Below are 16,747 nucleotides of genomic sequence, written 5' to 3'. Positions count from 1 at the left end.
CCTTTTCACCAACCACCTTTCTGGTTTCCTTCCTAGTGAATTGGGGAATATGAAGAGTCTCATTGCTTTGGATTTAGCCGGTAATCAACTTATTGGTTCAATCCCTAGTGAATGGGGAAACCTGATAAACCTCACTAATCTAGCATTATCCCGTAATCAACTTACTGGTTCCATTCCCACAGAAATAGGGAAACTAGTCAATCTTGTAGGCATTGATCTTAATAGTAACCAGTTAACAGGTCATATTCCTCGAGAAATAGGTGACTTGACTAAGCTTAAAACTTTGTACCTTTATACAAACAAACTTTCTGGTCCCATTCCCAGTGATTTGGGGAACCTGAAAAACCTCACTGATCTGCATTTATTCAATAATCAACTTACTGGTACAATTCCTAGTGAGTTGGAGAATCTAAAAAACCTCACTTTTCTGGACTTATCAAGTAATCAACTTACTGGTTCAATTCCTGCTTCATTTGGCAATTTGAGAAACTTGCAATTTCTAGTACTCCGAGCCAACAAATTTTCAGGTTCCATTCTAAAAGAGCTTGCGTATTTGGATAACTTGAGAGCGATGATAATGAGTGAAAATGAGTTCTCAGGCCATTTGCCAGAGCAGCTTTGCCAAGGTGGAAAACTTGAGAACTTCACAGTGTCTAATAACAAACTGACAGGGCTGATACCAAGTAGCTTGAGCAAGTGTTCGAGTTTCAAATGGGTTCGCTTTAATAACAACAGTTTCACTGGGAATTTGTTTGAAGCTTTTGGCATCTATTCAGAGCTTCAGTTCATTGATTTGAGTGATAATAATTTTCACGGTGAACTCAACAGCAACTGGGGAAAATGCAAAAAGTTGATTAATTTGCGCGTAGCCAGAAATAACATTAGTGGTAGCATACCACCAGAGATTGGAAATGTCAAAGGGCTTCTAGGACTTGATCTTTCATCAAATCATTTGATTGGACAGATTCCAAAGGAATTTGGAAAACTAACCTCTCTGGTTAAGCTTTCAGTGCAAAACAACAATATTTCAGGCAATATACCTGAGGAACTTGGGTCACTGACAAAGTTAGAGTCCCTAGATCTATCAGACAACAGATTGAATGGGCCGATCCCAACGTTTATAGGAAATTATCTGCATCTGTTTCACTTGAACCTGAGCAACAACAAATTTGGTCAGAAAATTCCAATTGAGATAGAGAGGATAACTCATCTTAATGTACTTGATTTGAGTCATAATTTTCTTGTTGGAGAAATACCCTCTCATCTAGCCAATTTGAAGGTTTTGGTAAACCTAAATCTTTCCCACAATGAGCTCTCTGGCCGCATTCCTGAAGGATTTGAAAGTTCGACTGGTTTGCAGGATGTCGTATTGTCATACAATGAGTTGGAAGGTCCAATCCCTAATAATAAAGCTTTTATCAGTGCCTCATTGGAAGGTAATAAAGGTCTTTGCGGCAATGTAACAGGATATAAGCCTTGTGAACTATCTTCTACGGTGAAGGGACATAAACTCATCCTCATCATTGTGCTTCTTATTATGGGAGCACTAGTACTACTCTTTGCTTTCATTGGTGTCCTCTTTATGTGTCATAAAAGAAGAAGAGTTAGAGACATTGAAATACAGGATGCTGGTTGGCTTTCGATATCCATGTTAGATGGAAAGACATTGTACAGGGATATCTTAAACGCCACAGAGGAGTTTAGTGCAACATTTTGCATAGGGCAAGGAGGACATGGAAGTGTTTACAAGGTAAACCTTCCATCATTAGGGAATATAGCTGTGAAGAGACTTCATTCTTCATTTGAGAACACACATCCCAAAAGCTTCATGAATGAAGTAATGGCATTGACTGGGATTAAGCACCGGAACATTGTGAATCTCTATGGGTATTGTTCGAATAAACAACACTCATTCTTGGTTTATGAGTATGTGGAGAGGGGGAGTTTGTTTAGTATTTTGAGCAATGAAGTTGAGTCAAAGAAATTGGATTGGTTTAAAAGGGTGAATATCATCAAAGGTGTTGCTTTTGCTTTATCTTACATGCACCAGGACTGTTCACCACCGATTGTTCATCGAGACATATCAAGCAGTAATGTTTTGCTCGATTCCGAGTATGAAGCTCATGTTTCAGATTTTGGCATAGCTAAGCTTCTCAAACCAGAATCATCCAATTGCACTGTGCTTGCAGGCACATATGGCTATGTTGCACCAGGTAAGGTCCAATTCTATATCTTTTTTTCTAAACTTTGTGTAATATAACCCAAAATTCTATATGGTTTTTATTTTATTTAAACATTTAAAATGTTAATACTTTTTTATGAATTGTATTGTTTCAGAGCTTGCATATACAATGAAGGTTACAGAAATGTGTGATGTCTATAGCTTTGGAGTATTAGCATTGGAGATAATCAAAGGAAAGCATCTTGGTGAATACATTACGTCACTAGTAAATTCATCGACTAAAGATCATGTGCAGTTTAGTGATTTGCTAGATGAACGCCTTCCATATCCTGAAGATGAAGTAAAAGAGGTTTTGGTTTTTATCATCAAACTAGCAAGCTCATGTTTGCTTGAAAATCCAAAATCAAGGCCTACAATGCACTTCATCTTTCGTAGTTTATCATCAATTGATCCATGTCTACCTACTCATAAGATAAACCTCCATCAAGGCAAGCTGTATAATCCCTGATACGTTAGGTGTCTTTGTATAGAAATGACCTTTGTTACTGAGTGGTTGTGAAGTAAGTAGTTTAATAAGAAAGTCCACAATTTAATTTTACTGGTACTAGTATTGTTGTATTGTTAGGGCGCTTGTCTGGTTTCTGTACTAGAGTGTATACAATGTAATGTTGAAGGTAACTATTTAATCTCTTAGTGCCAAAAAGTATATTTAAAAAAACTTATATCATGTTTGATAAGTACTGATGTTATAATAGGATTACTTTGCATATTTCTTATAGCTAATGAAAAATCTCAAATAAACATCTCAATAATTAAAAATGTGTACATAAATATGCCTCTTAAAATTATGACTGTACTCCTCTTACCTACCCTTCTCTTTTTCTACTGTGTACTATGTACAAGCTAACATTGAGTTGACAGAAGAGGAAGTTTTACAGCTAAATCTCACCAAAAATTCCTTAATCATTTCCATTTATAACAAAGTTTTAAACGTCTAGACTTGTAACTATTTTTTTTCTGGGGGTGTCACATGTTCTGTTTCTATACTCTATTAATTGGTCTTCAACTTCAAGCTACTCTATATATAGACCAATGTTGAAAAATAAAACTTCGTTTTAGATCTCTTCAAGTAGCTGACAATTGAGAAGGGAAAATGGAAATTGGTGGCATGGCTGATGATGGACAAGATAGCGATAACCGCTTTAATGGGAAGATAACATCTGCTGTTGTCATCACTAGCATTGTTGCTGCATCAGGTGGCCTCATTTTTGGATTTGATATTGGCATTTCAGGTTAAGTATGCTTGTTTGTTTTTTCGTTTTCCATTATATTAGATTGAATTCCAGTTATTGACGCTGAAACAGCTGGTAATCGTAGGATATGAGAAAATTAATTGGGCACTGAAAAACTCTTTTTGTTTTCCAATAAAGACTCATGTACACCATCAGGTTACTTTTACCTGTTGTAAGTTCTAACAGGTAACCTGTCTTATTTTCAAGATGACAAGTCCCACATTTTAAAGAGGTTTACATGTAAATATTTTTCAAGTTACCTGATAGTGTAAAGAATTTCTTACATTGATGGTGTATATAAGTTAAACTATATGATCTCTAAATTTTGCCTAGTATATATAAAAAGTTATGATTAGTCACATACGCAAAATTAACACTAACCATTGGAATGTCTTTGTTGTGCAACTTATTGTCACAGAGGTTTAATCAATTTAATTTGTACATCAGGTGGAGTGACAACAATGAAGCCATTCCTTGAAAAATTCTTCCCATCAATACTGAAGAAGGTAGCATCTGGTGGTGCTGAACTAAATGTGTATTGTGTATACGACAGTGAAGTTTCAACAGCCTTCACGTCATCACTCTACATTGCTGGCTTGGTTGCATCTCTCGCAGCTGGTCGCCTCACGACAGCCATAGGACGAAGAAGCATAATGGTAGTAGGAGGCTGCACTTTCTTTGCTGGTGCACTCATCAATGGTGCTTCTCAAAATATTTTTATGCTCATTTTGGGTCGCATTTTATTAGGCTTTGGTGTCGGCTTTACTAACCAGGTAACAAAACATAGAGTTTAGTAATCTTATACTAATAGTGTGAGAATTATGTATATCACCAGTCATTATTACCGTTAAATTCCTTTTACAGGACATAGATCAAATTGACTTTCTGCATTTGTATTTCATCATGATATTTGTGCATGTATTTGAAGGCTACTCCCGTATACCTGTCAGAAATGGCACCGTCAAAATGGCGTGGTGCATTCAGCACAGGCTTCCAATTCTTCATTGGCCTTGCCGTTCTTATTGCAAATTGCATAAACTATGGCACCTCTAAGCTCAGCTGGGGATGGCGCCTTTCCCTCGGCCTGGCCATAGTCCCAGCCGTGACAATGACCATAGGAGCACTTCTCATTTTTTCCTTTAAATAATATTTCTGTCAGGTTCAATTTGCAAACCACCTCAACTATATCCTCAAGTACCTACTACCTCCCACTGGCACAAGTAATGAGTAATACTACAAACTAAAGCTTAGGCAGATGAAAAGAAATCACCTAACACTTTATTACGCGGCCTCTATTTTGTTAGGCCTAAAGTTGAAGGCTTCAAATATATGTTTTGTGACCAAATGCTTTGGCGCAGGTGCACTTGTCATATCCGATACACCTAGCAGTCTAGTTGAGCGAGGAAAAATCGAGCAGGCAAAGCAATCTCTAGCAAAAGTTCGAGGAACCAACAACAACACTGAAATTGAAGCAGAGTTAGCTGATCTTATTAAGGCTTGTGAAATCGCAAGAGCTTCAAAGGAAGAGCCTTTTGTGACAATCTTAAAGAAACAACATCGACCTCATTTGGTCATGTCCATTGCCATACCATTTTTCCAGCAAATGAGTGGGATTAATATCATTGCATTCTATGCACCTGTCCTTTTCCGATCAGTGGGTTTAGGAAATAACTCAGCTCTACTTGGTGCTATTATTCTTGGAGTAGTAAACGTTGGTTCTATCCTTGTATCTGCTTGCATTGTTGATCGATTTGGACGGAGATTTCTCTTCATACAGGGTGGAGTACAAATGTTCATCTGCCAGGTACGTGTTAAAACTCGAGTGATGACTCGTTAATGAGTTCATGTTTTGTGCAATCGAAGTAGGGCTGGCAAGGGGACGGGGACTGGGGGACAGGACGGGACAGGGGACGCCTTGGCCAGGATTTTGGGGGACCGGGATTGGGGGGATAAAAATTCGTCCCATCCCGTCCCACTATATATACGGGATGGGATGGGGTTTGGCAGGACGGGATGGGATGGGACGTGGGATTTTTATTTTTTTTTATATGTTTATTTATTTGTATTGAAATTATATGTTATTAAATAGCATTTTTAGTTTATTTAGTTTTCAATAACATTTTTAGCTAATAAAAAATGCTTAAGTTTTCAAATTTCAAATTTGAGAAGTTCAAATTTGTATTTTAAATAGTTTAAAAGAATTTAACTTGAAATTTCAAATGTCAAATTTCAATTTTTAAATAAAGTATTTTAAAATTAAAATTAAAATGCAAGACATAGTTATATAAAAAAGACTTGAATAAAGCCTTCAAATTTATTCAATAAAATCTAATTGCAACTTAAAACTTAGAAGTTACAATTTACAAATATTAGTGGAGTAACTAATATACACAGCCACCTTCTAGGAAGGGTTCTGTTTCAATAAGTTTTCATATGTAAAATTAATATTTGTTACAAATATTAGAGTAACTAATTTACGCAGCCACCTTCTAGGAAGGGTTCTGTTTCAATTAGTTCTCGGATGTAATCTAATATTTGTATTCTCCTTTAAAATTCAATTCTAATAGTCGCATCATATCGACGGTAACATCCTCCGATGTTGGCAAACTTGCTAGAAACTCTTGTGACTCTAATTCATCATCACTAAATTCAATTACCGCATTAATCCAAGCTTCTTGTTTGGAACTTAACCTTGGCAAATTATGATTCCTCCTCTCGGCGTTAACCCAGTCTCTAAATAAAACTGATGTTTCCAAACTTTCTTCCGCCAATGAATGTCTATGATCACCAATTTGAAACCTTGCCGCACTAAAAGCAGCCTCCGATGCAACTGATGAAGCTTGAATAGCTAGAACATCACGAACCATTTTGCTCAAAATTGGAAATGCAATGCTCCGCCTCCTCCACCATGCTAATAAATCTTCATTGTCATCTTTGTCTTCCACTGTTTCTAAAGATTGATTAAGATATTCTTCAAAATTATCACGGTTAGAAGAATTAAGACCAAGAAAACCTCGCATATAACTTGAAATTCGAGCTTTACTTTGAGGATTAGAAGTTTGACCAACTTTTCCTTGAGTATTTCTTGTAGTTCTATATTTTTCATACAAAAATTTTGCTTCTACTTTTATACTAGACTTGCACATTTCACAAGTTGGAATTTCTTCCGGTAAAATTTCTGAAGTATCATAAAAAGTGTCAACAAGTCCCTGCAAACCTTGTAATTTATAGTCAGGATGAAGTAAGGTAGCAGTTAAATAAATTTGAGGAATAGGAAAAAAAAAATTAAATTTTTCAAATCATACATTCAATTGCAACTCTAAATTTTTCATTTTTTTTGTATTTAGAAAATTGAATTGAAATAGCACAAATATTTATTAATACTGATGAAATAGTAGGATAATAAATTCCAGAAAACATGGTTGTAGCATTATAAAAAAGTCTTAAAAATTCTAATAGTTCATTAGTTTCTTCCCAATCTTCTTCACAAATTTTATCTAATGGGTCAGCATTATGAGCATTAAACACCGTTTGTACGAATCCTTTATATTCGTAAGCAACTGAAAGCATTTTGTAAAAAGAATTCCACCTTGTTTTAATGTCTTGGAATTTTTCTTGGTGGCAAATCACATAATACACAACGCTCATTAAATTCCCTAATTCTAGCAGCTCTATGAGCATAAAAATCCAGGCAACAACATATTCAATTTTCATACAACCACAATCAAATAATGAAATACCATTTTGTACAACTAAATGTAATACATGTGCAACACATCTAACATGAAAAGTTTTAACATCAATTGGACATAATCTAACTTTTAACATACTAGCAGCGTTTGTATTATTAGATGCATTATCTAATGCGACAGACATTACTTTATCTATAAGCATGTAATAATTTAGAACACTCAAAATATTTGAAGCTAAATATGCACCAGTTATTTTCTCTACACATTCTTTATAACTTAAGATTATTGTTTGCAAATTCCAGTTATGAGAAATCCAATGTGCTGTAATAGTTAAATAATCATGTCCATTAACACTACGACTCATGTCCGAAGTTATTGACACTCTATAATCTAATATGCTAAATATACAACGAAGATATTGACAATGTTTACCTTGATATACAAAAACATCAGATTTAACAGTATTTCTTGAAAAACCTCTATAAGTAGGATTATAAGTTTGTTGAATATATTCAATAAATCGGGATGTGACGGAAAACTACAAGGCAAACCACAAACAGAGACCATTTAGCTAAATTTTATCTCTTTCCTTATTATATTTACGTTGTGTTAGTGGACCACCGGGGTTAGAAGGATCTAATGTTCCTTGAACCATGTTAGAAGCCCCTACCGATTCATTAACATTAATATCAAAATCATTAATTGAAATTCCTTTTTTTCTATCGGCTAATGCTTTAGCTTCTTTATATTGAATCGGCACAAGATAACAAATGTCTATTTAAGCCCCCCGTCCCACCTTGACCTCCACCTTGTTTATGTTTAAAAGGTTGCTTACACTTATTACAAATAGTAATAGAGTTTTCCTTATCTAAAATCATAAATTGCCACACAACAGAAGTTTTAGGGCGTTGATACTTCACCTTCTCCCTTGTAGGAGGTATAAGGGGTGGGCGTCCACAATTTTGCTCCGTTGAATTTGTAGTTTCATTTGAAACTTCTATCACCGGACTAGTAGGTGTATCTTCTAATTCATCTTCTCCTGAACCAACTTCTACTTCTTCAGCTGAATTTTCATCAAGATAAGGATTATCACCATAAATTCGTTGTAAAATTTCATGATCGAGTTGAACATTTGAATCAATATCATAAGAAGTATCATCAACATAAGTAGAATCATTTGTATTAAATCTAACTCTAGACATTGATTTAGAAGAAGTACCACCACATTTACTCTTATTTTTTTCCTTACTACTTTTTTTATTAAAATTAAATAATTTATTAATGTCACTTGGTTCTTTCTCTTTTCCTTACCGATATCTTTTTTGCTAGAACTCATATTTAATTATATGTAAAGTGCAATATAAAAATAATAATAATAATACAAAAATTAACGATGAAAAATAAAATATAAATATTATGAAACGAATGTACCAAACGTCTGCGTTAATAGCAGACGTTATAACCGAATAACCGATTCTTGAAGCTTGTAGTTTGTTGTAACTTGTAATTTGGAACTCCAATACTTGATAGCAAATATGAGAATTATATATATTATGATATAATATGAAAATTTAGAATTGAAATATATGTATTATGATATAATATGAGACTTAAATGGAATCAAAAATTGAGACTTAAGATTGAGAGGATATTGAAAATAGATGAGAGTATAGATGATTTTGTAAGAAATAATAAGGGATAGAGGGGTATTTATAATATTAAAAATGGGTTAAAGTGTATTTATGATAACTTGAGGGTTTAAATTAAAGTATTTAAAGTAGGGGGGTGATAGGGGGTGTTGGAGAAGTGAAAAAGGTGAATAAATCCGTTGGGGGGCCCACTAACCGTTTCCCCAACGGTCCCTAACGGATATAATTCAAAAAAAAAAGAGGATCCCACGAAACCGGTCGGTTCAACCGGGGCCGGGCCGGGTCGACCTGGACCAAAGGGTGAACCGGCCCCTAACCGGTCCCCTATCCCGAATCCCTCCCAACCCGCGAAAAGTGATGGGACCGGGTCCGGCAAGCCAGTTCTCGAACCGATTGCGGGCCGACCCGGTCCCCCTGCCAACCCTAAATCGAAGTGTATAAATGATTTATACCATCAGGTTAAATTGACTTACGACAACATGTAACTTTTTATAAGTAGCCAACTAAGGTAGCATAAAAATAGAGTTATAACATGTTATAACCATTTAAATTGCATTAGTACTTATATTTCTTACACTATCAAGTTAAGTTAACCAGCAAAAACAAATAACTTCAAATTATACTAGAAAAATAAAATAGATTAGTTTGTATATCTAGCTTCAATTATTATGCTAATTACATTTCATTTAATCTTCGTGAAGGTAGCCATTGCTTGTACACTTGCAGCTTCTATTGGCGAAAACGGAAGCAAACACATAATCAAACAATATGGTGCCTTAGTACTAGCCCTGATGTGCACCTATGCTGCTGGTTTTGGTTGGTCATGGAGTCCTCTAAGTTGGCTCATTCCAAGTGAAATATTTCCAATGAACATTCGATCAACGGGGCAGAGCATAAGTGTGGCCGTAAACTTTGCTACCACGTTCGTGTTGTCTCAAACATTCTTAGCCATGCTCTGTCACTTCAAATATGGTGCTTTCTTGTTCTTTGCTGGTTGGATTTTTGTTATGACCATGTTTATTGTGATGTTCATGCCTGAGACCAAAGGTGTCGCCATAAATTCGATGCATCAAGTGTGGGAACAGCACTGGTTTTGGGGTAGATATGTTAAGAGATCAGTCCTAGTGCCACAGCAAAGAAGTTGAATTGATTATACCAAATGGTTATATGTGTGTATGACTGCAGTTGCTTTTGTAAGTTTAAAAAACAGAGGAATTTTAACATAATGGGATCACTGGGTAATAGAAGTTTATATTTAGTACTTTATTAGTGATAAGTCGTCGTATCGATTTGTTTATCTGGTCTTAACTTGATATGGTTTAAAAAAAATAAAGAAACTTCTGAATCTTGTGATTGAAAACTATAGATATGTAGACTAAAATTTTCAAGCTATATTTATGTATACATATTACAGAGTTTTGATTTAACAAATTAAATACGATTAAAGTATATAATTAATGAACACACATTAAATTGACTGAAAATTTTGGTGCCATCATTTGTTTTATTTTTCAGTAAATATATACTTATATATCAAGCTAGGTTGTCTACGTGAAATATATCCTATATTTAACATTTTGTACTTATGCATGAGCTTATATTTGGTGGGAGCTGGAAATTGGAGAGTATTGGAAGTTACTTCTAAGTATGTTATTTTTTTTAAAAATATTTTTTTTAAAATGTAGATATTCGGCTAACACTGTTTTTACTTGTTCGTTATGAAATTATATGTTATGTTCTTAAACAATATTTGAATAACTAGATTCATTATCTAGGGTTTTGATTGAACATTCATATATGAACTGAAGTTGAAAATAAGCTTTTGACTTTAGATATTTTTATTGAAGTGCGTGTAAAAATTGGTTTAAATTTCAATGGTGTGTCTGGATTGTTATTATTTTTGACAAAAACTTTTTATGAGTTTCAATCATTCAATACCCAAATCTTCTTCAAATAAACTCAGTTACTTAAGGTCGAGTAATAGACGGGTGAGGCCCACAGTTCTAATAGGTTTTTACTTGAGTTTCCGCGGCAAAGCAAGTCTACATGCCATTGCATTTTTTTCATAATAAATATATATAGTTATCTAATAATAATAATAAAGTATATCGTTCGTCTCTCTTACATCACAGCGAACCCTCCTAATTGATCCTCTATCTCAGAGTGAGGCGGCCGAGGTGCACTGTATGTGGACGGAGAGGGTTAAGTTTGAAACACAAGTTTCATATATCATAAGAATAAACTTCCATTATCAATTTACCATCAATAATAAATCTAACAAACTCATTTAGCACTATTTTAGTTTTTTATATATATGCATGATTTTCAGTCATACTTGACTAAAGCACGTGTTATATACAAATTTGAGCTCAACTCTCAATGAAAGCACCAATGAAACAAATTTGAATTCTCTACATAAATACTCAAACATTATATAATCAAATAGCTAAATTACAACAGCAACACTTAAATTCTTGAATTGCAATGAAAAGTAACAACTAAGAATAGCGATATGAATGGAATGAGAGGAACAGACAGCTTCTTCACAATATGCATAAAACTGTTCTTTCTAACTCCTAGTCTTTTTTAACCAATTGACAATTGGACGTAGAACTCAAATAAAACTTTCCAAAATTTTCGGCCCAACAATTCTAACTGTGTCAGTCTTATTTAGTGTCTCTAGCCCATAAGCTCTTACAGGGTTCACAATTGGCTAGAAAATTTGGCCAAAATTTGGCCAGAATATTAAAAAACTATAATATTTTTTTATTGGGAAAATTAGCAATTAAGTCATAATACCTAACATAATTAGTCAAAACAATAACACTTTAAAATATTTATTTAAAATGTCAGAATGGCAATATTTTTAGAAAATAATATCTATTCAAATTTTATTTATGAAAACAGTCCTATATTGGACCAAATTCTAAACCAATAACCGTTTAAAACGAAAAAAAATAATTAAATCAATACCCATTAACCTTCCTTCTTCACCTTTCACGTTTCTACCCCCACCTTTCACGTTTCTAGATTCTCTTTCTTCAAGGTGCTCATAAATTGTTCATCAAAATATAGATTTTAATTCAAGAAATTTTCTCGATTTTTAAATGAAATCTCTTTATTAATTCAAGAGATTTCTCGATTGCCAAGGTAATTTCCATTATTTAGTTAGATTTATTTTGATTTGCTATTTAAAATCACCGATTATGGTGTATATTCCGGATTCTATATATTACGGATTTTCAGTCAAATTTTTCAATTTTTATGTGATTTTGTTTAGATAATCATTAAATATTTATGTATTTCAGATTTTTATTCTTTTAAACAATTTTTTTCAATTTTTTCTGTGATTTTCTTTTAATTTTTCAGATTTTGTAGAATCTAGAAATTCATTTATATGTTTATTTTGTTTGATATTTAATACATATATTTTGATAATATCAAAATTTTCTTTTAGGGTTTTAGATTTTCGGAAAGCATCTGATTATCTACAATGACGGAATCAATCAGAAATTTATTGGTATTCATTTTTTCGTTTGAAATACAAAATCATACTGAAATACAATCTGATATTTGAAATACAAACTTAGTAAGACATATTTTGTATTTTATTTGGTTAAAGCAATATAATTTTTATGAATACATAATATATAAAATTGCGACGAATACATCACAAGAAGGGGAATACAAAATTATTGGTATTCATTCTGCGTTTGATATACAAAATGATATTGAAATACAACTTCATATTTTGAAATAAAAACTGAGCCAGAAAGTACTTTCTGCAAATTTAAAGTGAAATAATAATATAACAAAATTGGATATTGAAAAATAAATACAATTTATTTTGAATACAACTTATTCTATGTATTATGTATTCATCGCAACTGTATTTTTCAATATCATTTCGATTTACAACTAATTTGTATTTGTATTTTGGTATATACTTCACAACTGCCTTTATTGTTGTACTTGAACTAGAATGCCAAAGAGTTGTATTCATCATAAATCAATACCAATATTTTTTGTATTTTAAATTAGTTATACATATCATTAGGTATTCGAATACATTTCGGATGTACACATGCATATTCAAAGAAGTTCAAACATATAACTATCCAAAACAGAGGGCATTAGAAATTTTCCAACACTTCCACTCGTATAAGATATAAAATACAAACTATTGTTTTCAAAAAAAATAATTGAAATTCTTAAGAACAAAGGAAAAAAAAATGCTAGAAAGAAAAATGGCAACATATGCTCTTTCAAAAACGTTATTAATGTTAAATTTTAATTTTTTTTACCTTTTTTGAAATTTTCTGTTTCATGATTTTCTCTATTCTGCTATTAATTATTTGTATTCTTTCAAATTAATCAAAATAAAATAAATACATAACTCAGTCCTTAACAAACTAAAATATTGACATATTAAATAAATAGTGAAACTATTGCTAAGGAGTCCCATTAAAAGCTAAAATATTGTTGTTTTGAAATTTTTCCCTTTTTTATTTTAAAATAAACTGATGTTTTTTCCATTTATTAGTTAAAAGGTATTAAAGTTACAAAGGTAAAATAACATCGATAAAATATTATTCTGACCAAATTTTTGGGCCAAAAGATTTTTCCTCACAATAATATGATTGACTAAAATTTCCCTATGTGTGTCTGTATTTTTTTGCCAATTTTTTTTTCGAATTTCAACAATCCAACATCGAAATCTGCTCCAAATAATTAAGTTTAAATTTTAAACATAAGTTTCATATATGATAAAGAACAACCATCAATCTATCAAAACAACAAATCTAACAAACTTATTTAACGCTTTTTTAAAAATAAAAAAATCTTCTATATATGTCTGCATTTCGACATGTATATAATGATTGATGAAATGAATATAAAAGTTAACTGAAATTTCAAGTCATATAGATCTGAATTTTATTTTGAAAAATGAAAAAATAGACACTTTTATTTAATACTCCTATTACCTAAGAGTATTCATTCAAAGTAAAATATAATATGAATACTAATTAATTGAGACGATCAGAACAGAGTGTCCTGTGAAATTTTTACCAAATTTCTCTATAGTATTAACTATTAAGTAATTTTGTTAGGTTCGAATTACACTCGATTTAGCTTTCATAGTTTAGCAATTTGGTCAAATTTTGAATTTGAATTTTAAATATAATGAAATTTTTATTGAAACTGTCACGCTCACAATAAATAATGAGCAATTTAATTTTAGTCGAAGCTTTAATATCAACACCAAACACGAACTATGAAAAAAAAATCTCAAATATTTTAATTAACAAAAAGAAAAATAAAAAACAAACAATTTTAATTAAATTTTCAAAGTGATAAATGATGAGCCATTGGTATCATTGGATGTAATGTTCGAGAAAGAGTTCATTAAAAACACATAAATTTAAGAGCTTCTTATCAATCAAAGCCAACTGCAGCCATCAGCCAGCGGTGACTATCAAGTTCAACCAGAAGTGGATAATGTGCCTTATGATATCAAGTTTATCTGAATTTCGTACTTTTAATATGAAATATAAATTTATATAAAAGCTTATTAAAATTTGAAAGTATAATAAATAGTGAATGTCTATTTGTCATTTAGAGATGAGATATCACTCATTATAAAAGTGGTTCATACATATTTCTAAAATTACAAAAATTGGCTTACATATATCCTTACCATTACAAAGTAGCTCATATATACCCCTACCATTACAAAAGTGATCAAATTAATTTTTTAAATATTTAAAAATATTATATATTTGATCTTTTTAAAACATAAATTATTTTTTAATTTTAATTATAATTTATTTATTATTATTTCATTTTTTCTTTCACTCTTTAGTGTAAAATAAGAGAAATAAAAAGAAACAAGAGTGAAACAAAAAAAAAAAAGTAAGAGAAAAAATATAAACTAGTTGCTATACTGTAATTTAGAGTCTATTTGGCATAGTTATTGAGAGGTCAAAAGAGTTATTTTGAGGAAAAATAAGTGCTTGACAAATCGTTAAAACTGTTTTTAAATGAAAGCAAAAACAGTTTTTCTGTTGTAGGAAAAAACTAAAAATTGCTGTTTTTTAAAAATAAAAACAAGGAGAAAATTATTTTTTTGAAAACTAAAATACCTCTTAGATATATACATATTTATCAATATATCCTTCATTAATTAATGGAGAAATATGTGAATAAGCAAGCATATACTAGTTAATTAGTTAACATAGTTATAGTTTGAATTAATTGTCATTCGCCACTAATTTCTAGGCAACATTACAACCAAATTTCAGTTAGAAACATATAGTTTTTGAAATTTGTATAACTTTTGTATAATGTAATTTGTATAATTGTTTAAAGTTCAGATGTTTGTGTTTGTATAAATTTGTTATTTTGAGTCTATACAAAAATAAATACAAATCAACTAATACTAACCAATTTATATAAATACAGACGAAAATAACTCAATTATATAAATACACTACAAGCGTACACGTGAATTATACAAACGAGGTCGCCCATAGCAGCTTAAATTATAGATCCAACCAGTAAATATGTAAACTATAGCTAAGGAGCTTAATTAAGTCTATTATAGTGGCTCTTTGCGAAATTTCGTCTTAAGTAACATATCTCATAAGTTTGGTTAAGTTTCATTCAAGATTTTTATTTTTTATTTTTATATAATAAATTTTTTATTTTATTTTATGTTCTTATATTATTTTTTATATTTTATATATTAATTTACGTAATATTTTACTGAATTATAAATAAAGATAACAACAATATTCTTGTAGGATTAAAAAAATAAAGAAAAGTAATAATTAAATATTTCAGCTCACCAAAAACAAAGTACTCTAATAAATAACATTTTTTTCTCTTCTTAATTTCGGATTATTTTATTTTAATTTGACTTTTTTTTTAACTTTAGAGTATTATAACCAAAAAAGGATAATAGTTAAAGACTGAATCCTAATAAAATAGGTAACAAATAAAAAAAAAATCCTCTTTCCACTATTTTCAACAATATAATCTAGGTACAATATTAATTGAAAATTTGAATATGTATATTTTAATTAATTAAAATAAAAATGTAATTAAAGCTTTTGTATTAGATGGAGAGAAGGCCCAAAATAGTCCCTCATCTTTGGGTTAAGACTCAAATTCATCCTTGAGTTTTTACATAGAGCACTAATAGTCCCTCATGTTTGCAATATTGGTACACTTTTGGTCCTCCCCTAAATTTTTGCCTATTTTTTCACATTAATTTTGTTCATAATTTTATGTAAGGAATGTCCCATCATTTTTTTTATATATTTAGTAGAAATAATAACTCTATGTGAGGGAAGGTGAGAAGAAGAGCACCTTGTTCTGTTCGGTATAAATATTATTGTAGCTAAGATAATAACATTTTAACATATGACATTGCAAGAAAAGAAAATTTGTACTCGTGAAATCGTCGTGATGAACCTCTCGACTTTACATGCAATACGATTTCTACTAAACAAAATAATGTGTTTTTCTTCTCACAATCTCTCACATGGAGTTATTATTTCTACTAAATATATAAAATGACGATTAAATACTTCATGCATAAATTATGAATAAAATCAATGTTAAAAATAGACAAAATTTTGAAGGAGGACCAAAAGTGCACCAATATTGCAAACATGAGGGACTATTAATGCTCCATGTGAAAATTCAAGGATGACTTTGAGTCTTAACCCAAAGATGAAGGACTGTTTTGAGCCTTTTCTCTATTAGATGTTTAAAATAGTTTCTCCCTATAAAATAATCTTAATATTAAAAGCATATTATTGATACTTGCCATTTTTCGTGATTTAACTCTCAAAAGTACTTTTTAATAAAAAAAAAAATAATCAAATACAAATTGCTTATTTTCAAAAACAATTTTCAATTGAATAT

The 16,747-nt window shown here is 31.2% G+C and overlaps 2 protein-coding genes across 2 annotated transcripts in view; both read left to right on the top strand.

Annotated features, from left to right (window-relative positions):
* Nucleotides 1-2,690, top strand: part of LOC125814109 (probable leucine-rich repeat receptor-like protein kinase At1g35710) — a 72,579-nt gene extending 69,889 nt beyond the window's left edge. The window contains exon 2 of the mRNA XM_049493563.1: nt 2,338-2,690. Within this exon, the coding sequence (XP_049349520.1) occupies nt 2,338-2,690 (353 nt within the window). The remainder of the gene's footprint in view (nt 1-2,337) is intronic.
* A 631-nt stretch (nt 2,691-3,321) lies between these two features.
* Nucleotides 3,322-10,046, top strand: LOC125814161 (sugar transport protein 5). Its single transcript, XM_049493618.1, has 5 exons — nt 3,322-3,474; nt 3,922-4,247; nt 4,403-4,590; nt 4,831-5,278; nt 9,517-10,046. The coding sequence occupies exons 1-5, from the start codon at nt 3,336-3,338 to the stop codon at nt 9,958-9,960; spliced, it is 1,545 nt and encodes a 514-aa protein (XP_049349575.1). The 5' UTR covers nt 3,322-3,335; the 3' UTR covers nt 9,961-10,046.
* Nucleotides 10,047-16,747: the final 6,701 nt, after the last annotated feature.

Source organism: Solanum verrucosum, unplaced genomic scaffold (assembly GCF_900185275.1).
Source record: "Solanum verrucosum unplaced genomic scaffold, falcon-dt-bn FXZP01000230.1, whole genome shotgun sequence".
In the NCBI taxonomy this organism is placed as follows: Eukaryota; Viridiplantae; Streptophyta; class Magnoliopsida; order Solanales; family Solanaceae; genus Solanum; species Solanum verrucosum.
Note: the sequence above shows the minus strand (reverse complement) of the source record. Positions and strands in the feature narration are given on the sequence as shown.

Coding starts and splice junctions, on each gene's coding strand:
- LOC125814161 (XM_049493618.1), top strand. CDS start 3,336: ATGGAAATTGGTGGCATGGCTGATGATGGACAAGATAGCGATAACCGC. Junction 3,475..3,921: donor ATTTGATATTGGCATTTCAG/GTTAAGTATGCT, acceptor TTTGTACATCAG/GTGGAGTGACAACAATGAAG. Junction 5,279..9,516: donor TACAAATGTTCATCTGCCAG/GTACGTGTTAAA, acceptor ATCTTCGTGAAG/GTAGCCATTGCTTGTACACT.